This window comes from Mustela nivalis (assembly GCF_964662115.1).
Source record: "Mustela nivalis genome assembly, chromosome: 3".
Classification (NCBI taxonomy): Eukaryota; Metazoa; Chordata; class Mammalia; order Carnivora; family Mustelidae; genus Mustela; species Mustela nivalis.
In genome coordinates, this window is record NC_139022.1 from 141,028,072 (window position 1) to 141,052,186 (window position 24,115).

The 24,115-nt window shown below is 40.4% G+C and overlaps 1 protein-coding gene across 1 annotated transcript; it reads left to right on the forward strand.

The window, feature by feature from the left end:
* The first annotated feature begins 321 nt into the window (after positions 1-321).
* Positions 322-9,430, forward strand: ESM1 (endothelial cell specific molecule 1). The gene is made up of 3 exons (XM_082724307.1): positions 322-848; positions 4,135-4,287; positions 7,947-9,430. The coding sequence occupies exons 1-3, from the start codon at positions 548-550 to the stop codon at positions 8,042-8,044; spliced, it is 552 nt and encodes a 183-aa protein (XP_082580433.1). The 5' UTR covers positions 322-547; the 3' UTR covers positions 8,045-9,430.
* The last annotated feature ends 14,685 nt before the right edge of the window (positions 9,431-24,115 follow it).

Genomic DNA, 24,115 nt, shown 5'->3' on the forward strand with positions numbered 1-24,115 from the left:
TATTTATTGAGGGGAAATACCAAATGTTTATTTATTTTGTTTAAAGGAGCTTCTTTCGTCCTGATGATTCACGTCGATATCATTTTCCTCCCCAGGACAGAGGCTCTGAGACAAAGCCACAGCCCGAGTGAGATGCCGGTGTCAGAACAATTCCTGTCCTGAAGGAGGGTATGCAACCTTCTCTATTCCCCCCTCACAGACGTCCTTGAGCCCTTGAGACGGATGTGAGCGAGTTTGTCAGGGCTCATGCAAAACAACCATCTAAACATAACAGATGACATCAGCTTGGGCTTTTCAATTCCTGGATGGCAGCAGCGTGTTAATCCAGCCTTCATCCTGGATTTCATAAACTAAAACAAGAGAGCCTGGCAAGAGGACAGCGCTGCTGCTGGGTTGAGGAAATTGATGACGGGGAAGCATGCGGGCAACCCAGTGTATAAAACTCATAAACGTGTAGGCAGAGGCTCAGCTACCACTTTGGACAGCTGCTTCCCGCCTGCAAAGACCACCCCGCCCGCGGGCAGCCAAGCCAGAGCCTTCGGGGAACATGAAGAGCCTCCTGCTGCTGGCCACGCTCCTGGTCCCTGCGCACCTGGCGGCGGCCTGGAGCACCAAGTATGCGGTGGACTGCCCCGAGCGCTGCGACAGCGCCGCGTGCAAAAGCAGCCTGCGCTGCAAGAGGACAGTGCTGGACGACTGCGGTTGCTGCCGGGTGTGCGCCGCGGGGCTGGGCGAGACCTGCTACCGCACGGTGTCGGCCATGGACGGCGTCAAGTGCGGCCCGGGGCTCAGGTGTCAGTTTTACAGTGAGGAGGATGACTTTGGTGACGAGTTCGGTATCTGCAAAGGTAAAGGGTGACCTCTCGCTTCTCCCCGCCCCCCAGGGGAGGGGGGGCACACTGAGGGCTTTCAGCCTGCCTGGGAAGTGCGGAGGCTTTGCTGCCAAGGACAAGAGGGAAAATGCAGGTGGCTTAGGAAGGGGGCCCCTCACAGGTATTGTGACGGGGAGAGGGAGAGAGTCGGAACTCTGCAAAACAGGGGAGAGGGAGAGAGTCGGAACTCTGCAAAACAGCGGCTGAACCCAGGGTGCAGCAAGGCACAGAAAGCAACAGGGCATTTCACTCCTTATGTGGAGGAGATTTAAGAAAAAAAGTTGCAATGAAAAATTGTGGGACCTCCCTTTCTGGAAAACTTTAGGAACTTGATGGGTAATCTGTTTGGATGGTTAAGATTCTTTATTTTCTGCAACACAGTGATTACAGAGGTCTGCCCTAGATAACCTTTCAGGGGTGTCTAGCCGCGGGCTTAGGGATTCTTTGATCTTGAAAGGGTCCACGGGTTGGAGGGCATCTCTCAAGATCAAATATTTCTGATGAACGCTAATGCATTTTGTGAAATAGGGTGGGCTTAAGTCATCTAACAGAATGACTCACATTCTTTAAAAGAGGGTACCCTGAAGTATAAAACAAACCCATTCCACTTTATAAAGGTGTTTGGTCATCTAGAAAAACAGCAGATGGTTTAAGACAAGTAAAAATAACAGTAAAGAAAAATAAAAATGGAAGTCTGTAAAGAATGAGAGTTTACAGACTTAAAGAAGAATGTCATCAGGTTGAAATAATACTAAACAATGTAGTTACACAGTTACACAATTTATTTCAGACTTAGTGACTGTAGTTTAAAATGTTTAGAATCAAAAGAATCGTGGTTTTAAGATACTCTATAAACGGATACCTCATGATCTCATCATTAAAAGCCATTATCAAGATGAAACACATATGCTATAGCCCCATTCATCAGTTCTGTAATAAAAAGAAGCCTTTAAAACGATTAAAGGGACTGGGAAATTTATTTCTTATATTTTCTTTTTTATTTCATTCTTATGTTTTATGTATTCAATACAGTTGTTTTCCTTCACAAATCATAACCATTCACCATCGAGACAGTCTCATTAATTCACCCACCTTTTAGATAAATAGGTTATAAATTAATTTACCTTTTAATCTACAATGTATACTGAATTTAGAAAATAAATTATTGGACTATTAGGAGAATCTTGTTTTTTGTCCCGTTTATTTTTGTTTATAACCAACGAAAGACAGAATATTGATGAAGCATTTTTTGGTGAACATTCACAAACGTTTAGGCTGACCAGAATCTGTATTTTCTGTAAATCACAGGATTTCACAGAAGGAAATTAGGGAGGAAGCGGTTAACACAATCATACTATGATATAGCAAGTATACGCAGTGGATTGCTTTCTCTCTTGGCATAAAAATCGCCTCTGTAAATGTGATTGTAAATGCAATGTCACCTCTGGGGAAAGAAACATTGCAAGGCATCTGGGATCTTTAGCAGCCGCACATTCTACTGAATGAGTGAGGTAGCTGTTAATGGAATAGATTTTTTAAATGTATTTTAAAATGTTCTTCCTGGCAGCTTCAGACTGCAAGTGAGTCTAATTTCGAACATTTTTCTCTCTGCTGGACATAGTGACCCTGTGTGAACCTCCCCAACTCTACTTAGGGATGTTGAGTTTTGCTGTGGGCAGACTCCCTCCTTCAGCTGTTTCACAGAACATTCATAGGAAAACTGTATACTTTAGCTGCACCTCCAGATGCTTTCTGAATATTCAGATGTTTGGCATTATGCTGCCGGGTTAACAGTCAGCCAGCCAAACACATTTTTACTGAACACCTGCTATCCAGCCAGTGCTATTCAACACACTGGGGGTTCAGTAGAAGCGCGACTGAGACTTTGGCTCATGTGTTAGTGTTCGATATCACCTAGAAACACAGTCAAATTCCAATCCTGTGTGCTTTTCTGCAAGAGGCTTTTAGGATCCTTTTGAAGGATGGTTCTTCCCAACAGAGAAGCTAATGTTTAAAACTAGACTCCTCGGGGCCCCTGGATGGCTCAGTTGGTTGGGCGTCTGCCTGCAGCTCAGGTCATGTTCCCAGAGTCTTGGGATTGAGCCCCACATCAGGATCCCTGCTGGGCGGGGAGTCTGCTTCTCCCTCTCCCTCATGCTTGTGCTGTCTCGCTATCTATCAGATACATAAAATCTTTTTGAAAAAAAAACAGATTCCTCTGTAATCTGAAGAGTTACAGTGAGAAGACTTCTAAATCTCTTCTAAAAATAAATTTTATTAACATCTACCTTGGTCATTATGTGGGATATTTGATTGGGCAGGGCTCAGTTGCTTCACTACTTACAAGAATGTTCTCATGCCCAGAGAATAAATATTCTGCATCTATTCTACTTGGTTATTAAAGACTGGGTCATCGGGGGGGGGGGGGAGGAAGACTGGGTCATCTATAGAGATATTGCTTATGTCTTAAGACCCTGCATTTGTAGTAAATGGGTTCATCGTCTTCTCAGTATCGAATGTTAAGTCTGAGTATGAACATACTGAAGTTTGAAATGCTTCCAGATTTGGGGAGGTATACAGGTAAATTCTCAGCTTTCTTGTTTTTCTTAGTATGTTGCATCTTAGATCTGCAGAGGCTCTCCTAGTAAATCCTCTTAACATCTGGGGGAGTTGGGTAAATTGTGCTGCTGTTTCAACAGAGAAAGAGTGGACTGAGGAGGGATCACTTCATGGAGAGCTGCCATGACACCCTTCTCGGTCCCTGGCTAGGGTGGGTGGAGCCCTTTCCTATCCATCCAAAATATTACGTTGTTTGTGAAGACAGTGGATTCGAAGGCAGCATCACATCCTTTAAACTCTTTGAAAAGCTGATGCATGTGTCTGTTCCATTGCCCACTTCACTCAGCTGTCACAGGAGTCATCTAAGGAAATTATGAGAATGCTCCTGTCTATTGGTATCTAAGGAGAAAGTGAACAGACGTGTCTGGTTCAAGGATGTTGGTTATGCGTAGCTGCCTTTTACTGAACTTCACGACAGGACACGGCAGTTGAGGTGTCCATGATCTGGTCTTAGTGTGTGATTTGTGACTTTAAATACCAACTCCCAAAACTTCGGTGTTTTTTTTCAAGAATTGGATTTTGCCTGATGGTCAAAATTCATGAGGTTTGTTCAGAATCTGGAGGCCGTGTGCACAAGGGCTGTGAGACAGCAGGCTTGTCCCCAAAGAGTGGCTCCCTCTCTAAACCTTCCCTTTGTCCTCAGACTGCCCCTATGGCACCTTCGGGATGGAATGCCGGGAGACCTGCAACTGTCAGTCAGGCATATGTGACAGAGTGACCGGCAAGTGTCTGAAATTTCCCTTCTTCCAATATTCGGTAGCCAAGTCTTCCAACAGGAGATTTGTTTCTCACACAGGTAAGAATTAATTTCAGTATAAACACTGGAAAATTAAACTCATTTTCAGTTTGAATAACTCAAGAAATATAGATGACAAGCTTAAAGCATGGGTTTGAATGATTTTTTTAAAAATTTCCCCAGGGAGGGTGCCTGGGTGGCTCAGTTGGTTGGACAACTGCCTTCAGCTCAGGTCATGATCCTGGAGTCCTGGGATCGAGTCCCACATCAGGGTCCCAGCTCCATGGGGAGTCTGCTTCTCTCTCTGACCTTCTCCTCGCTCATGTGCTCTCTCTCAATGTCTCTCTCTCAAGTAAATAAATAAAATCTTAAGAAAAAAAAATGTTTAAAAAAAAAAAAATTTCCCCAGGGAGAAAGGGTGGTGGTTGAGTTTGGTTGTTGTTGCTGGTGTGTGTGTGTGTATGTGTGTGTGTGTGTGTTTAAAGATTTCATTAATAATTTGGGGGATTATACATTTTTCCATAAAGTTTACCCTGTTTTATGAAGAATAAATATGATTGATTATCAAAATACCTATAATAAGAAAATAACCCAGATATATAAAGTTCTTCAAATTCTTCAGTGATCTGTTTTATATACAAACTAGACAAAGCTACTTCTCTCTCAAGTTCATGTAGAAAAACATATACTCAGGAATTTATTGGATAAGGTTTAAGAGCCAAGATAGAAATTATAGAGCATTTCTTCTTCTTTTTTTTTTCTTTTAACAAAATGGGAGTATTTAAATGGAATATTTCCATGCATTCATTTTTATGGATGTTGGAGAGGATGAGAGACAGTAACTGTGATTGAAATTTGGGAATTATCTCAAAGCCTTTGAATGAAATTGTAGTAAGGGTCACATGATGCTTGTTCATGCAATGTGTATTTTGGATCCAGGTTGTTAAAATGTGAGAAATACAACATATCAGAGGGTGCTATTGACATATTTGGTTATCTTATGCAATAAATGGTTATCTCCTGCAATAAATGTTACCATATGCAGTATGGTAAAGCTTCATTAAATTGAAAGTGGCTCATTTAAAACAACATGTAGCCATGGAAACTGCAGTACCAACAAACTATATAGTTTTCTCCCTCCTTACATACAAATAGTTGACAATCCAAGTCCGTTTTATTTAGCTATTCTTTCTGGTGCTTTGCGCTTCAAGTTAACTAAGATTTGAAATATTTGGCAAATGTACTGATTCCCAGCTTTACCTCCTCCTTACACATGGATATAATTAAGTACTTTAAAAGAGGAAATACTGTATTTTTAAGTGAATTTTTATGTTGAAGTGTGGTTATGCCCTTAAACATCAATTTAAAAGGACCACCCTACCCCACCTTTAAAAGCTGTTAGGAAGGTATCTTTGTGAAATTTTGATCTGGAAATTAAGATTATCATTAATATTTTAAGTACTTATGACTGTCCTATAGTCCTTGAAAAGCAAAATGGAAAAAGTTTGCTTTTTAAGTCCTAAAACAAAATTTCATATTGAGGTAATATTTACATAACAGAAAATTAATGATTTTGAAGTGAACATTTCAGTGGTAGTTAGTACATTAACAATGTTGCATAGCTGGCCCTTTGGTCCAGTTCTAGAACATTCTCACCACCTCAAAATAAAACCCCACTGTCCATTAAGCAGTTGCTCCCATTCCTCATAATCCATTCCCCAGCCCCTGGTAACGATCAATCTACTTTCCAAGACCTACACATTTTTTTGAATGATTTGATTAATTCAGTACAGGTTTGAAACCTATTGTCTTAGTACAGCTAGCTGTGTCAAACACTTGCATCTTTTTTTGTCTCATCTTGCTTTTTTAAAACTTGCAGGCTACAGGGGTGTCTGGGTGGCTCAGTGGGTTAAAGCCACTGCCTTCAGCTCAGGTCATGATCTCAGGATCCTGGGATCGAGTCTTTCATTGGGCTCTCTGCTCAGCAGGGGGCCTGCTTCCCCCTCTCTCTCTGCCTGCCTCTCTGCCTACTTGTGATCTCTCTCTGTCAAATAAATAAATAAAATCTTTTTTTAAAAAAACTGCAGGCTACAGAGCACTTTGGAGAACCACTTTTGTATTCCTCTTCGTTTATTTATGGTGGCACCTAAACCTTTCCCACGGAGAAAGAATTGATTCCCTTGTGAATCTGGTGTTTAGGATAAATGTTTGGGAGGCCCATGAGAACGGCTTTGGAATTATCTTCAGGAAAGGAACACCCGTCCCTCCCACTGCACACTCAGTCACACATCTTCTTCTCCACTGGACTTTGGTGCAGTCTCTTTCCCTTGAGCCTGTCAGCCTCTGTCATTTGCATGCACATTTGACAGATCTCTTGACTACTATATAGATGCTTCGGACACAGATATTTTGCTGGGTGGAAGTTACATTACAGGTTACACCAAAAAAATATTTCTATGCCCAAATTACATATCAAGATTCTTAATAGAAATTCATAGGAAAAACATTTTCTGACCTAAGGTGTTTGCTTTTATTAGCTAAAGGGGCGGCAAAAGATGATTACTAATGTGATCTTGGTAAACCTTAGGTTCAGGCTGGAGAGCAGAATGTCCTAAAGTCTTCACAGAAAGGCTGCACTGGAGCTCCTCTGCTCAGTGGTGCATCGTATCTGTTGGACTTGCCAGGGCGCATGTGCCACTGTTTGTAGGAGGAGGCTTGGGGGCTCAGTCTTGCAATAGACTTCATATCACCTCTGCACAGATCTGTTTACAAAGCCTTTGTCAGTGGTTCCAAGGTCCATCTGCACAGGGACTTCTTGAGGTCGCTTCCATACCCTAATTCCAGGAGCTTATCTTCTCTAGCTTTCTTCCCATTGGCTACTATATTCTTGGCAAGTGGGTTTCCTGCCTTCCTATTTCCATTTGTTGTTGTTGTTCTTGTTGTTGTGAGATTTCCAATTTTCTAAGTCTGGGAATTTGCAAGGCAATTTTTTTTAAAGGGAGTTGGGGACTGTAAGATCTGGAATATTTGATTACTTTGCACACATTCCTCTGCCGAGGTGCAATGACCTTACAGCATTCCATATTAAGACGTGCACTGTTGAAGCAAACACACCTTGCTACTCTCAGAAGCAGATAAATTTCACTTTGGAAAATTCTAAATATTATAAACTTTTATGCAGAACAAAAGCTATCTTTAGAAAAGTTCTGTCCTTTGATCTGCATCTGCTTTCTGGGGCCACACAATAAGTTAAGCCCTCTTATATACCAGATAGTATAAAATCTTACTTAGAGATCTATTGTTATATTTGCTCATTCCATAAGTATTTATTAAGCACCTACTATGTTTCAGGCACAGTAGCTGTGAATAAAGCAAAGCCCTGCCTTCTCGGAGATGATATTCTAGTGGTGGGGTGAGATAATACATAAAAAAAAAAAAAACAAAACAAAAAATAAAACAAAACAAAACAAAAAAACGACAAATGCATGTATAAGATAATGTCCAGTGATGATAGGTATATGAAGAGAAATCATTCAGGGGTGCTGATGTGAATGGGACGCGCCGATTTACAGAGAGTGGGCGGATACAGTGAGCACAGACTCTTTGAATCTATTAAGGCCTTTATTGTACGTCCCTTGTAATACAAAAGTAAGATAAAACTGTTCTTTGTCTTAGAGTTATAAACATCTGGACATGATTTGTATTCCTTCTAATTTCAGAGCATGACATGGCATCTGGAGACGGCAACGCTGTGAGAGAAGAACTCGTAAAAGAGAATGCCCGCTCTCCTGTAATGAAATGGTTAAATCCTCGCTGATCCTGGGTGGGATTTCTGAGAGAAGACCCTTATTTTAATGATCATTCAACACACAGCCAACATTTTAGGAACTGTCTAGATTATAGCATATGGACGTGTGATCTTGGGAGGCCATGTGTGTGGGTCCAGAAAAAAAAAAAAATGTAGGCTACTAACAACCCATAAAACGCATATGACTGAACACTTTTAGATATTTGTTAAATATTTGAATGCATATAGATTTGTTAAATATGTGTTTATAGTAATACCGAAGAACTGAAAATGCCATTTAGATAATTTTAATGTGAGTGCAGGTCAGCCAAAGAGAGAGCTAGCCAAAGCTGAAGACCAGAGTGAGTCTGTGACTCGGATATACACTGATGTTGGGATACAAGACGGAGGGAGAGTTAGGAGTGAGAGAAGGGGATTCAGGGTGGAAAAGTATGATAATTAGGTCTTCCTTGTGGTAACATCAATAGAATTTAGTTGTGCTTCTTATTTACTTCGGAAAAGTCAACACAAAACAATCCCTGAAGGAAGTGGGATGTTTGAATCTTGTGGGAGATTGAGGAGCAGCCTTGAGTTGAGGCAGGTTTCAAAGGGTTGCTACTTGTCGTGCCCAGCTTACCTTATCTGATGGATGATTCTGAGGCAGAGGGCAAATGTACACTCTCATAAATGGTTTTAAAGAATGTCACCCCAGACTGAGAGAGCTAGGAAGTATTTTGCCCACTTGGAGGAGGTGTGAAGGCTTTTGTAAACAATTATGTTAGTCTGAGTCACCCTCCATACCCATACTTAATCACCTTGAGAAGATAAATGAAATACTCTCTGTTAAAATGGGTAAAAGTGTCCAAACACCCGAGGTATGGTAAATTTATTATTAATAATTATAGCAATATTAATAGTAATAAGCATAAGAGAAACCTAGAAAAAATTAGTCATTATGGATTTATAAAATTTCAGAAAATGAGCAACCGAAGAAATTTATTTAAAAGTGCAGTGACTTAGATGAGTTTCAGATTTAAAATAGAAAATGCTTTTTTAGGAGGTTTGGAAAAGAGTCCGTTTTCGGTAGGAAATGTCCACTTTAAAATATTGTTCATTTTCTTATTTTCCTTTCCTTTAAAGTTGGTTGATAAGTGGAATTATGTGTACACTTGGGAGGACCTTAGCACAAATAGGACTGTTGTACTAGATTTTGTTAGGAAATATTTGCGGAAGTATTTTATTTGGAGTGAAGATTATTTAAGAATTATTTTACTATTTACCTATATTTTATTCTCAGAGTTTGCCAACAGAGTTGTGAATGTGTGTGTGGGAGGGTCTTTGAATGTAAGCTGAGTAAGCTGTTAGGATATGTTTTAAAAGGCAAAGTTTGATTGTTCAATAAAAAATAAGACAGCTGCTTTGAGTCCATTCATAACTTTGTTAAATCATTAAATTATTTAAAAGATTCACCCAATGAATCAGAACTCTTGTATGCATATTAAAGGGAGGCTTCTCAACTGACTTTGCTGTTACAGATAAGCATTCTCTGTCAAAACTTGAGGCTATAATATTTATTTCTTTGCCTCACATTTTTGGTCTTCTTGTGCCTTACAGCTTCTTGAAAACCAGGTCCTCACATAATATCCCATCCTATAGAGGCAAAAACAAAAGAAGTCTTCCATTAGGGTCTGAAGGTGCTTATTCTTTAGAAGACATAGGCAAAGACGAACATTTCAGTGCGCATATAAAAGAATAGAGCAGGGAGCCTGGGTGGCTCAGTCGGTTAAGCACCTGACTTCCGTTCAAGTCACAATCCCGGAGTCTGCTTATCCCTCCAATCCTCCCCCCTCTGGCGTGCTCTCTCTCTCTCTCTCTCTCAAATAAATAAATAAAATCTTAGGGGAAAAAAAAGAATAGAGTAGCATTTAGCTTTGTAGCTTAAGAGTATCGTATCTAGCAATAGGAGGGGTTCATTCAGCCTTGTGATGGGCAAATTAGGAAAACATTTAAATGAATCGACACAACGCTAAAAAACATTGTCTATACTAGCAAAAACATCAATTTGCCCGAGTTAATCTTTTTCCTTTTTTTAAGATGGAAGAAACTGGATGTGAATAAGATAAAAAGTTATATCAACAGAAGATACTCAAATTATTATTAAATTAAAGCAATGATTTAATCAAATCAAATCAAATTAATCACTTTAAATTAATTAAGTTAATAATATCATTTAAATTGATTAAAGTAATTTAAAAAATTACTTTACCAGTGTGCTGTGAGGTTCAGGACATGCTATCAGAGAGTGAGGTTACTTAAAGATCCCCCGACTTGGCCTGAAGCACAGGTCACAGCCCAAATATCCCTTGGGGAAGGGTAGATCGTGGAACAAAAGGGGACCATGCCAGAACTTGCATCTTCTCACACTCTGCAATAGGAGAGACCATGGGCAATACAATGGAACAAAGGTGGGCTCATCTGCTCTCAGGTGCAGGTATGTTTTCTAGCTATCCAGCTTCCTGGTACCGGGACCTCTTTGTGCCTTTCACTCCAAACACTAGTCCCTGTCTATCCCACATTGCTCTGTAGCCTTCTGGCTCTATTCTTCAGAGCAACTAATTGAAAATCTTTGAATTTTGCACTTTTTGATTGCAATATTTTTGAGCATGCTATTTTAAACTATATGCATATCATAGGATCAATGCACTGTGTTTGTTATGAAATATATACTCAAAGTGGAAATTTTTAAGAGATAAAAAATAAATATGAAGGGGAGTTCTGAGAGGTTTTTTCCTGTACCAGTATGGACATCCCAGGAAACACTGGAGAAGTAAAAGAAAATGCCGTATGTCAGTGGTCTCCAGTGAGACTCGACCTCATTTGATATTGAAGAGAAACCAAGCTGGCACATATTCCACACAATAAATATTTCTGGAATGAATGGATTAATAGATGTATGATGGATGGATGGATGGAAAGATGGATGGATGGATGGATGGATGGATGAATGAAAGTGTGGTTTGGTAGATAGATGGATAGAAGGACGTTTGGGAAGAAAGATGGGTGAGTGAGTGGATGTCTAGAGGAACGAATGAAGAAAGGAATGAATGAATGAATGAATGAATGAATGAATGAATGAAGCAGGTGACAGGCCTATCTCCAGCAGAGCAAGTGGAGCAGAAGGCCTCCCATCCCTTTCACCTGCCAGCTACCATCTCCCCAATGGCTATTATCCTGCCTGTCAGGAACTGAGGAGATCAAAAATTGTGGGGACATATGTGACAATCAGTGTATCTGACAAATAGGGTTCCCAGAAACAGGGAGTGCTTCTCCATCAGGCAATAGGAACATTACCTGTGGTAACAAAATTGTAAGGTAATTTTAGTGGTAGCCAGATTGAGTTGTCATTTTCTGTGAAAGGCAACTGGAGAGGACTGTTGTTTCCATCTCATATTTTATTATTTTCCTTTATCCTGAGGTCCCTCAGAGTAATTATCAGTAGATATAATTCAACATCACATAGATATTTGGAAGGAAAATCGATTACTTCTGATCATCTATAGTTGGTGTTTATCGTTGAACGAAGGCCTGGCTTTAAAAGGGTACATGTCACAGACCAGCAATTCTCTAAGTTTACTATGCATTAGAATTTTCTGGAGGCCTTGTTAAAATAAAAATTGCTGATTTTATATGTCTGAGATGAGGCCCAAGAATCTTCCTTTTTAACAAGTTCCCTGGCGATACAGACGCTGCTGGTTCAGGGACTGCACTTGGAGGATCACTGGTAAAGGGAGATCTAGACTTGCCTAGAAAGGAGATAAACTAAGGAGTGATCAAAACCAGTCATTGCCGACCTTGTGAAAAGAATGCACTGCTTCCTAACCAGTTGATACTTCCTAACCAGTTGATTCATTCAACTTACTTTTGTTGTTTAAAGATATTTCACTATTTAAGCTACTGTGAGGGTTGAAAAATGTCAGAGAAACTTTAAACCATGGGGAGTTGTCAGGGACAAATAGAAAACCATCAAAGGAGGCTGGAGGTAGAATTAGGAACCAGTCAAGGGGTGTGTGGTCTCATCAGAAGAAAGACATTCCAGAAGAGTGACCGGGGGTGCTATGTGTCCCGAAGAGATCAGGCAGATCTAAAGAGTCCTCAGGAGGTCCCTGGTGACCATAAGAGAGCCGTGTCCATGGAGAGGTCAGGATGGAAGCCTGAATGAAGTGTACTAAAACTGCATGGCAGGCAAGCACTTTTCTAGAAGGTCATCTGGGAAGGACAGAAGGGCAGTTAGTTTGCAACTAAAGAGAAGAGCACCTAGATACCAGGAGAGTATTTGTTTCTTTCTCTTTTCTCAAGATTAGGGAGAAACCATTCTGAAGCAATGATAGAGTCTGATGTGTTCGCATTAATCCAGGTTATACCATTCTATTTATATAGATTCTTGAGACATAGTTCTCACAATGTTTATGCATTTTCAAGCCCTCCAGAAATACAGTAGTACACAAAATATTGGAGAAAGCCAAAATATTGGAGTTGAGGGGAGGGGCCCAAAGAATTCTAGTCTAAACCTTTTCTTTCACAGATGAAAATACCTAAACCCAAATAAATTTGGTGATAAAATCTTGCGTGTGGTGGTGAAAACTACTTATCACCATATCACTTTTAGCCATCCAATATTTTTAAGTGAAAACATTCAAATCTCTTGTTTACTTACCACATAGTCATATATATGTATCTCTTGTTTACCTACCACATAGTAGTGTGTGTGTGTGTGTAATTTCTACCAGTTGACAGCAAAGCTTGGAGTCATTGGTTCTTAAACCTGTTTGTGCCAGTTATTACTGTTGCTATATCACTGTTGCAACAGTGATAACTGGCACAAACAGGTTTAAGAACCAACGACTCTGAGCTTTGATGTCAACTGGTAGAAATTCAAGCATGAAGGTGCCTCCCTCATGCCCCTGTGCCTGCATCCTTCACCGTACACCATGGACATAGCCATAGTTGAATGGCATTGGGAGAGCAGGGGGACTCATGGTGATCTCGGTGAGATGATAAAAGGGAGGCCACTTAAGAGCACTTCTACTGTATGTTAGGTGTCAAAAAGCATCCTATGATGCCATAGAAATAATCTCAGGTTTGTGCAAAAAACATATAAATGGATATAAATGGAGATATTAATGGGGATGCTTACCTGATTCTTTGTATTTTTAGCTATATTCTGAAATCTTTGCCCTTAGTTTTATAATTGGGAAAAAGAATAAAGCTCTCTCCACTTTTGGAAATGGAAATTGCAGCAAATCCAAGCAAGTGAAAATTAACTCGTGGTTTATTGCCTACATGGTGGCTAAAGGGCATGATCCCTTAGTTCAGTCATTTCAAGTGGTACTTGGTCATCTTGGCACTTGGTTAGCTATAGAAATAGGATTTCAAACCACATAAATGTAGAGAACTGTACTTTTCTTGTAAATCCTAGCAAGGCTACAAAGCACATTAGCACATGATACTTCTCTTCTGGGGGAAAAAAAAAGGTCTGGCCCAACAAAAGCAAAGCCAGTGAATCCTTAGGAAGTATTGATGAAAGTCTCGGATCATAACACATTTCACATTACAATATACCTTCTGCACCTACACACAGAAATGCTATCTGCTTAAGCGGGTGGTTAGGCCACCAGGGTTTTTAAAGTATTTCCTGACACCTGTGAAGTTGGTAAATATTTCCTGTTTTTGTTGTGTCTGGAGAAAACAGGAATTTACAACTTGGAAGTGATTATTGAACAAACGCTGTAAACGACGTCTCCACGGGCATTTCCCCGGTAGGAGGCTTCATTTTTTTTTTTTTAATTTTTTTTTTTTATAAACATATATTTTTATCCCCAGGGGTACAGGTCTGTGAATCACCAGGTTTACACACTTCACAGCACTCACCAAAGCACATACCCTCCCCAATGTCCATAATCCCACCCCCTTCTCCCAAACCCCTCCCCCCAGCAACCCTCAGTTTGTTTTGTGAGATTAAGAGTCACTTATGGTTTGTCTCCCTCCCAATTTATCCTAAAGATACAAACGTAGTGATCCAAAGGGGCATGTGCACCCGAATGTTTATAGCAGCAATGTCCACAATAGCCAAACTATGGAAAGAACCTAGATGTCCATCAACATATGAATGGATCACAAAGATGTGGTATATATACACAATGGAATACTATGCAGCCATCAAAAGAAATGAAATCTTGCCATTTGCGACAACATGGATGGAACTAGAGCGTATCATGCTTAGCAAAATAAGTCAAGCAGAGAAAGACAACTATCATATGATCTCCCTGATATGAGGAAGTGGTGATGCAACATGGGGACTTAAGTGGGTAGGAGAAGAATAAATGAAACAAGAGGCTTCATTTTCTTCAAATCTATCATAACATATTTCTCTTAAGGGAAAAATGTAACTGTCATACTAACCTAACAGCTAACTGAATGGTAGAAGACATACCTTATAACCAGGAGGAAGGCACCTATCTTAGTCATGCAGTGTGTACTGTGCACTTTCAGAGCTTAAATATAAATTCAATTGTAAGTCTTTAAAAACAAGCAAAAGTGAGAAAGTGAGCAATGAAATCTTATTAATGGCTCTGTGTTAACTACGTATAGTTAGTTTATTTGAAAAGTGTTTTTGATTATCTAAAGTGGTGTGGAAGGACCCTAGAGTTTTTGAGTCAGAGGGAGGCAGGATTAACTCATTGCAATATTCACTAATTATTGACTTGGGTTTGTTATTTCTACATGCTCCTCCTGAGTGTCCTCTGCAAAATGTGAGTCATGGCTTGGGGGCAAAGTTGTGAGGACCTTAGCTCATGTTCTATGTATGCCATTATAACCTTTCATTGTGTCTGGCATGTACGAAGATTTCCAATAAATGGCAGATAATTTAAAGTATTGTCATATCAGACAACTTTATTTTTTGTTTGTATTTCAAATGTCTATTAATTGCAACAAGACAAATATTTCAAATACTTTAAGTGCTCCATTAAGGATGGACAGAGATTGAAGAAAACGGACTCCTTAACACGCTTGAAGATGTCCATAAAAGGTAAATAACTAATCAGTGAAATTCGATTAATATCATCTGAAACTCTCTCACAATTCTACAAAAGAAGTGACTATTTTTAAAGAACAAATAATAGTGTTCTATTTAAATCTCCAAACAATTATTAGCATGCTCCTGAAAAAAAAAAAAAAAGGTACAATGCTCCAGGAGAATGCAAGGGAGCCCTACAGATGTGGCACACTTCCCTGTGTGTTATTTTTAGTTTTCTATTCCTGCCTTTTATTTTGGGACTTGGCCCGCTTCCTTTGTAGTTTCCCCTCAACTAGTTCATACCTTTCTTTCATATATAATGCATTTTAAGCTGCCTTTTTTTTCACCTCTCAAAGGAAACTCAAGGAATGTCGACCTGCTCAGAAACCCCTGCTAGTCTTGGCAGCAGCCGAGTTCTTGGTTTGAAAACAACCTTGGAAACCCAGGATCTTGGTTGACTCTCTAGTTATTTAATGAATCAGAGCTGTGGAGGCATCTGAGAACGGAGATCAGTGGATTTTTTAATACCATTTTCCTGAAATTGTTTCGTGGCCTCGAAAACTAGAGGAATTTTTGTTAGATTATACAGAAGCAAAATTCAGTTTACAAAATGAGAAGAAGGTCCAGTAAGTGTACCACAGGGCTCTTTCACCTTTTACCTGTGGGGGAACATTCACTCTGCTCAGGTCAAAGGAAGCAGTGTGAGCAGATGAGAAGGTATGGTCCCTATCTTTAAAGAGCCCTGTGCAGATGGGACAGACAGTAGTGAAACGCACAGGTGCCCAGTTCAATCATGTGTTGTAACTTGTGGTTCTTTGATTGCAAGCAACACCAAACAAAACAGTGGGAAAACTGGTTCAGCCAACTTCAACATACATGTAATGCATTTGTAGGATGGGGGTACCTTGCAAAATGGGACAACACCACACCTGCTGAATCCATTGGTTTGGAGGATACAGGACAGTTGGGGAGCAAATAGGCATCACACTGGGGTGCTGTTCAATTTACTCATATCCCAGTGCTTCCTGATCACTCCAAGCCTCTCTGAAACTTCTTTTTTAGGATGCTATGTTGACCTTATGGCCCATTTTAATGAATAGCTCCACTGTGACAAACATTCTTCCTTTGTAGTGGGATTTCATTTTTGGATGTAGCCAAAGCTGTTCAGAGCCCGGTCTGGACAGTAAGATGTTGATCAATTTGGGCAGAGCCATTCTGGAGGAAAACAAGTTGCATAAGAAAACAAGAAACAAGTAGGAGTAAAATTTGGGCAAGGAATACCTTAGAGAACCAAGAAACTCACTCCATGGTCTTGGGGATTTAGGAAGTAGGGGGCCCCCTGGAGGTCATATGTGTCATTGGCCCTTTGGGGAGAAGCCCTGAATGTGGACATCTTACTCAAGGGTTTCTGCAGATTGGTTGGAGCTTCTTGATGCATGGAGCAGAGGCATGGCTAGGTACGGATGGGTCCAGGAAGAGGGCAAGGGCTAGAGTGTCGGTGGCAGGAAATCATCACAGTTTGAAGACTCTCTTGACCTATATTATAGTCTGAGCAATGATTACTGCTCAAAAAAAAAAAAAATGATTTTTTTTCCTTGAATGACTTTATTTGATATCAAATACAAAAACATTTTACTCCCAATCTCTTTAAGGCAAAATGATCTTCTTAAAAATTCAGTTATTTAACATCAATGACTTTTTGTTCTTTGTCTTGAAGTATTACTTTTTAAAATTTTTTTAAAATTTTTAATTTTTTATAAACATATATTTTTATCCCCAGGGGTACAGGTCTGTGGATCACCGGGTTCACACAATTGAAGTATTACTTTTAAAAACCTTCTTCCTTTCAATCTTACCCAAATGGCTGCAATTTATGTTCAAACAGGAAAAACAGACATGTACATATATTGACAGAGAGGGAACATGCACATTTGGGGAATCTGGATGAAGGGTATGTGGGAATTTTTCTCTTCTTCACTTTTTCCATTAATCTGAAATTAGGACAAAGTAAATGTTCAAAAAGATGATCAGTGATGGTTTGATGGGCATTTCCATGCTGCTTCCTTGACCATCTTTTCTTGTTGTCTTGACAACAATTAGATCTACGTAACACCTATTAAAGACTTTGAAAACTACCACTCTTAGGAAATGTGCTCAGGGTGGTGACCACCCTCTTGATTCCAAGGCTATGGAAAGGGCCCTCTCCAGCTCTGAGTCTGCATGGTGGCCATGACACAATAACATGACAATAAAGGCCAAGACTATCATCAGAGGGACTAGTACACCTAGTTTTTGCAGGTGGAGTGCAGCCTGGCCAGCGAGTGCCAAGTCAAGACAGCTACAACGCAACTGCAGCAACATAGTGATTAGTAGTGTCCACCCCCCAGTGAGATGATCACTAGGTCACTCATTGTAAAGTATCTCCTCTGTTCAATATCACCTTCTTTTATTTGTGCAACTATTTGCAGACAATAAAGGATGTATGGACCCAACAATTCCATTTCTGGGCATTTATCCAAATCAAATGAAAAACTAACTCAAAAAGATATGTGGACCCCTATGTACTCTGCAGCATTATTTACAGTAACCAAGACATGGAAACAACCTACATGTTCCTGGATGGATGAATAGATTAAGAAATTGTGGTACACACACACACGCGCGCGCACACACACACACACACGAATGTTATTCAGTCATTAAAAAAAGAAAATTTTGCCATTTATAACAACATGGATGACATGGATGGATCTTAAAGATGTTATGCTATGTGAAATAAGTCAGACAGAGTAAGATAAATACTAAATAAGCTCACTTATATGTGGAATTTAAAAAACAAAACAAAAACAAAAAACGAACTCATAGATACAGAGAACAGATAGGTGGATACCAGAAGTGGAGGTGGGAAGTGGGCAAAAGGTATAATGGATGTATAAATATAATATACAGAAGTATATTATATATATTATATTTATATAATAAATATAAAAGATGAAGGTGGTTTAAATGTATAAAATTGCAGTTATAAGTAAATAAGTCATAGGGATAAACACATAGCACGACAACTTTAGTTAATAATGCTGGACTGCATCTTCAAAAGTTGCTAAGAGAATAGATTTTAAAAGTTCTCATAACAAGAAAAATAAGTTTGTAACTAGATGTGGTGATGGAAGTTAATTAAAGCTACTGTGGTGATCATAGCCCCATGTATGCAAATATTAAATCATTAAGTTATGCACAGGGCACTGGTATAATGTTACATGTCAATTTGCCTCATGAACCATGTTTATTTATTCCTATTCTAGCAAAATTAATACTCTGTTTTCAGAGTTGAGGAGATTTTAATAGATGGGGAGATTATTGCCAGATTTATATATTTCCTTCTTGGGCTGGTGGTGGTGAAAGAGCCCGTGCCTGCACGTCAGGTCTGCCATTCTGAAATTATGAAATTCAGGATAAATGTGAATTTTGACAGCTCAGAGGATAAACACTCAGATGGGAAAAGCTGGATCAGATGTTGTCGCCTCTTCCAATGTGTTTTCTTGCCCGGGAGTGCTGCCCTCATGGAGTTTTTAAGTAAAGAGAAAAGGGAGAGAGGGAGCCAGTGGTCCCGGGAAGAAAGCATCCGAGGGCACTGGGAGAAACCTTCTCAGATGCCCTGTTCAGCTCTCTCTTGATAGACAAGGGGGCTAGAATGTGAGTGGCTCTGAGGTTTCTTCTTTGAGGACATTTTCTGTGTCTTTTGGAATGACACACCTTGGCTGCGATGAAATGAACTCCACTCATCGCGCTGTGGGAAAAGTTTTTCCTGTAATGACTCAAAAACATGGGCTTGTTATTCTGAAAAAGCAGAGCACATCCTCATTCCACACAAACAATGTGACACAGACCTGGAGCCGGGCCAAGGTTTTCTATGAATAGAACTTCGCCAAGAGAGTGCTAGAAACACTTTGGATTCGAATGGCAATCCTGGCTGCCTGATCCCAAGAAAGGAAATGATAGACCTGCTCTTCAAAGGTGGAAATAAGAAGGATTCCCTCTTGAACTCCCACACATGGCTGGACCAGGGCTTCCTGGTTAGTTCCTGTAGAAGTCTATACAATCGAGACGATGCTGGTGACTCCCGTGAGAGGCGTTTGCATTTGTGTTGCATTTCGAGAAGTAAGATGGGTTTCTGCAGAGAGAGCACACATAAATGAGATATCCTGGGGGCAGTAGATGGCGTTGGACAGGGAAGGGCCAACTGGTCTGGCCTGCACCACGCTCTGCAAAGTCTATGTTTTTGTCTAGGCTTGTTTGATTACAAGAAACAGAAATCCAAGCAAAAGAGCTCACATTAAAAAGGGGGGAGTGTTACTTTGAGGATATAGAAATCTTATAAAGGAGGCCGGTCCTTTGGGAATTGAGAAGGAATCTAGAGTAGAGAATGCTCCTCTCTCTCCTGTAGTCACAATTCTTGTGACTTTGTTCCTAATCTTGTTCGACTCTTTATGCCTTGTCCAGTCTTCTGTCAATTGTCTTCTTCTGGTTAACCACAATATTAATAATCATACGATAATACCAGTAGTGGCTAACACTTGTTGTGTGTTTATTCTGCATAAGGCATGTTCTAAGACATTTTCATGTATTAATTTGTGTAATCTGCACAACAACCCATGAGGTGGGTACTACCTTTATATCCATTTTCCATTTGAGTACACTGAGGCATAGCAAAGTAGAGTAGCTTGCCCAGGATCACACAGCTGGTATGGGCAGAGCTGGGTCTCAAACTCAGGCATTCTGGCTCTGGTTTGACTCCTCCATTACTTTGATTCACACAAGGCATTTCCATGTTTGGGCAGTAATTTCTACCCTAGCCCTACATAAACTTTTTTTTTAAGTTTTAGAGTTCCAACACTCTATATATAGGCCAATCTTTGAATATATTAGTACAAATTTGTGAGAGAAAAATTCTGCTTGGTCACAGCCTACCTTTTTTTTAAAAGGCCACAGTCTCCTCATCTGTGAAATGTGGGGTTTCACTGATTGACCTCTGAGACCTCTTTCTGTTATTCTATCCTAAAAGTCTTGAATTAGACTTCAATCCTTGGGGCTGTAGCGATTCATCTCATTGCTTGAGGTGATTGAGAATGAGAAGACTGAGTCCAGGAAAGACGGGTGTATGTGGGTAAATCCATGAGCATACTGGATAATTGGCTGTCCATATAACACAATTTGAAGACACCAGAACAGTCACCTGTCCTCAAATTTCTCCTGGTCTAGCAAAGTGCCTGAAACTCCAGTAATCATACATTTTTAGGCTTGGGGTTAGAGATCTAAGTTATTTGTGACTATGTTTATTCAGCTCTCTCTAATCACACTGGCTTTAATGCATCTTTTTCTCTTGCTTATAATGTCCCAGACTCCCATCCTCTGCTGCGTTAACTCTTAGTCATTCTTCAAATTTTAATGCAACCATCCACTTTTTGGAAACAGTCCCTGGGTTCCTTGACTTGGCTAAGTTCCTGTCTGATACCAGCCAGTAGCTCTGCAGGCAGTAGTTATGTCAGCAATTAGCTATCAATTAGGCACCTACCAGGTCTTTTCGTGAGATTATAAGCTCCATGAAGACAGACATTTCATCTCATCGTTTTTGATCACTACTTACCTCTAGGAAGTACATAGTGCTTGGCATCTAATAGGGACTCAATAAATATTTGTTAAATGTTTAAAGACAGCTTGCTTTATTATGGAAAATTATGTATAGCAAAGTTCTTCTTCTTGTGCATTTTTCCTTAACTTATATTTTACAAGTGTTGTCTGTAATTGGCTAAGAGCAGTGACAGGTGAGGAAAGAAGTTCCTAGAACTCCAACCCTTTCATTTAGTCAGGAGATAGCAGATGTGATCAGGTTTTTTTTCCATGACCTTTACCCTCTCAGTATAAACCCTTAATGCGAAGCATCATGTGGGACCCAAAGTCTCTCTTAAGAGAGTTCAACCAAGGTTGAACCCAACTTCAACCCTTAATTGGTAAGATGAAAACCAACTTGCCACTCCTGGAAAAAGCTGAATTCACATACCCAGTTTACGTTCCTTGTTAACAAGTGTTCAGGGATCAAAGGTAGAGCTTGTTGGTGCTAATAGTGGCAATAAGAGTGGCAATGATGGAAGAAGAGCTGTCTTGTATTCCACACATCTCTTCACTGTACAAGAAAGACCGCCCCCTCCATGGACCCTTGATACCTGGGTCATGCCATCTAAAGGACAGACACAATGGCAAAGTAGAATGTTAAATCTTGAGTTTGCCTCATTGTCTCCCATTCTCCTCGGTATCCAGGAGGATATCAGGTCTGACTGTGTGGTCCTGACAAATCTGCAGAGATCATCATGGCTCTGGGAAGCAACAGAAGAGCTAATGTGGAGAGCATTGAGAGGCAATGCAGAGGGCCATCCACAGCTAGGAAGGATAAATACAGCTGTGCAGGTCTGTGGTGGGAATTGCAGTGCTGTCCAGAGACTCCCTCGGGAATGGAGGACCCACAGCCCATTTGCTAGGAGTGCTGCCAGCAGGCAGAGGCCCTCAGCTGTCGGCTTCCTGCGTTGCCTCTGCTGAAGAGAGTCTTTTTGAGGGGCTGTCTGAATCTACATGGCTGTCTATAGGCCTAGTCCCCTTGCCCTATTTGGTATCTCTCTTAATCTTCAAATCTTTTAGCAGGGTTCCCTGAAGTTTCCATGGAGACTCTGTGACAGCTCAGTTTTCCATATATCCTATCTTGTTCCCTTCCCTTCCCTTCCCTACCCTTCCCTTCCTTTCCCTTCCCTTTCCTTCATTTCCCTTCCCTTCTCTTCCATTCCCTTCCTCCCCTTCTCTTCTCTTCCCTTCCCTTCCCTTCCTTACCCTTCCCTTCCACTGGTGTTGCTCCAAGAGTACTCCCTAACAGACCACCTGCACATCCATCTCTGTTTCAGAGTTGGCTTTACATGGAATTCAACCTGGGACAAGGACTCAGCCTAGAGGGTTAATGGGGGTTTCCACGCAGCCCGTGTTTGCTCATCAAGATGCACCTGCCCTTTTGTGATCATTTGCCCTATGGAACCTTCTCTGAAACTCTTCTTCCTGAAGGAAGCGCCTTTCTATAATTCATCAGCTGGGAGAACCACCTTTATAATTCATTTACCTAGTTGGTAATCTTCTGCAATTTTCATTAAACCACTGAAAAGTGTCTTTTGCCAACCCAAACTCTATATCACCAGGCCTGTTCCCTAAGTTCAGATAAACTATAAAAAAGATAAAAATATTTCTGGGGGGAAAAAAATCAAGGAGGAAGTGAAATAAACTGTCTTGAATTTGAGGAAAAAAACTAAAAGGAAATTCCATAGGTAGTTCTTCAAGGCTCAGGTCCTTGGGATTTTATTAATATGAAGAAGAAAAATGCAAAACGGAAATCACTCTTCAGATTTAAAGGCAACTCCTCAGGTGGCAGGAAAATGGCTGAGGAATCACTGCTGCTTGCTGTTTAGGCACAATCGAAAAACATTTTTTTGTGTTGTGTGGCATCTCTTGGGTATTGTGGTAGCTCACCACTCTACCCATGGGCTCTTGGCAAACAATAGACAGGAACCAGAGAAAAGACAATTCCATCAGGACTGATTAAATTTAATTTTAGGCCAAGTAAAAGAAACTCTAGATGTAACAGCCAAAGTGACCACATAGTAAAAATAGAAAAAAACTCCTTTGTAAGTAGGACTTGAGACAATGAGTTAGGTTTGAAGATTTGCCTTGAATTGTTATTTGTACGTGTCACTACCCTGAACAGAATGTAAGCTCCTCGTAGACAGGTGAAGATCAGTTTGTAGCCTTGATAAGGCTTGTCCAACACTTCACATATGTTAGAGGGGCAATCAAGTGCTTAGTTATGAATGAATCGATGAATGGATGAGTGAATGAGTGAATAAATGAATGAATGAACCAGGCCCTACTAATCAACCCTGGTTTTTCACAAGATGTGTTTTCACTGATTTATTCATTCAATAAATATAGTAGCTGCTTTCCATAAACCAGATCCTGGATCTACAAAAGCAGTTCACAGTTCAGGAGAAGAGCAGACTATTTGATAGAGGGCAATATATTGGGCTAAGCTCTGAAGTAAGTTGTGTCTTGGTCGACCAGGGCCTCAGGGAAACATAAACTGAGATTTATAGCGGTTTGGTGAGGAACAATGTAGGTCAAGAACAGAGAGAACAGCATATGCAAAGGCCTGGAGGTGTGTGAGATCATGGCACATAGGAGGAATTTTAAGTAATTCTGTGACTAATGTATCTAGGGGTTGGAGAAATTTAAGATGAAGCTGCCAAGGCAGGCTCCACACAGATAGCACAAGGTCTTTAATGCTATATATAGGGAGTTGATTTTCTCCTGAAACAAGGTCGAAGCTGAGCACGACTCTGTGCACAGTTGCATAATGATGATCTCAGTTCTGTATGTGTATACCAGTGGAACAGATACAGAACGACAGGTGGAGAAGTGTGCTCTTAGCTTTTTCAAGGTAGATGTAGTCCAGTAAGGAAACCATGAGAATGGTAAGTACTGTGAGCAGGAAATTTGACCTGTCAGGCTGTTTATTATGTTGTGGGATGACCTCACATCCAGATTTGGATGAATACAAGTGGTATCCATACATGGGTAGAGAATTCCCAGTCCTCAAAGCTCTTCTAGATGTGATACCATATGGATTCCAACACTAGACAAGGAGATGGGCAGAGAGCGATATTCCAGACTCCCCAGTGGGGAGTGAAATGGCAGATCTAAAAGCATGCAGTGATTCATGGTAGATACCTTCCTTCTATAGAAATTGTGGTTGCTGGAAGGGATCCATTTACCAGAAAGCCAGAAATGTGCATATGGGCCTTTCCACACTATTATTTCATCATCTCTGTGAAACCGGGGTCCTGGGCTAGCAGACCCACTGAGGAACAAACCTAAACAGGAGGAACAGCAGGGGATAAAGTGACCTTGAAGAGGTATGGGTTGGGGATGCTTTAGGA

What these genes read in the sequence shown, in the direction of transcription:
- ESM1 (XM_082724307.1), top strand. Translation starts at nt 548, where the DNA reads ATGAAGAGCCTCCTGCTGCTGGCCACGCTCCTGGTCCCTGCGCACCTG. An exon ending in CGAGTTCGGTATCTGCAAAG is followed by an intron (nt 849 to 4,134) that starts GTAAAGGGTGAC and finishes CTTTGTCCTCAG; the next exon opens with ACTGCCCCTATGGCACCTTC. An exon ending in GAGATTTGTTTCTCACACAG is followed by an intron (nt 4,288 to 7,946) that starts GTAAGAATTAAT and finishes TTCTAATTTCAG; the next exon opens with AGCATGACATGGCATCTGGA.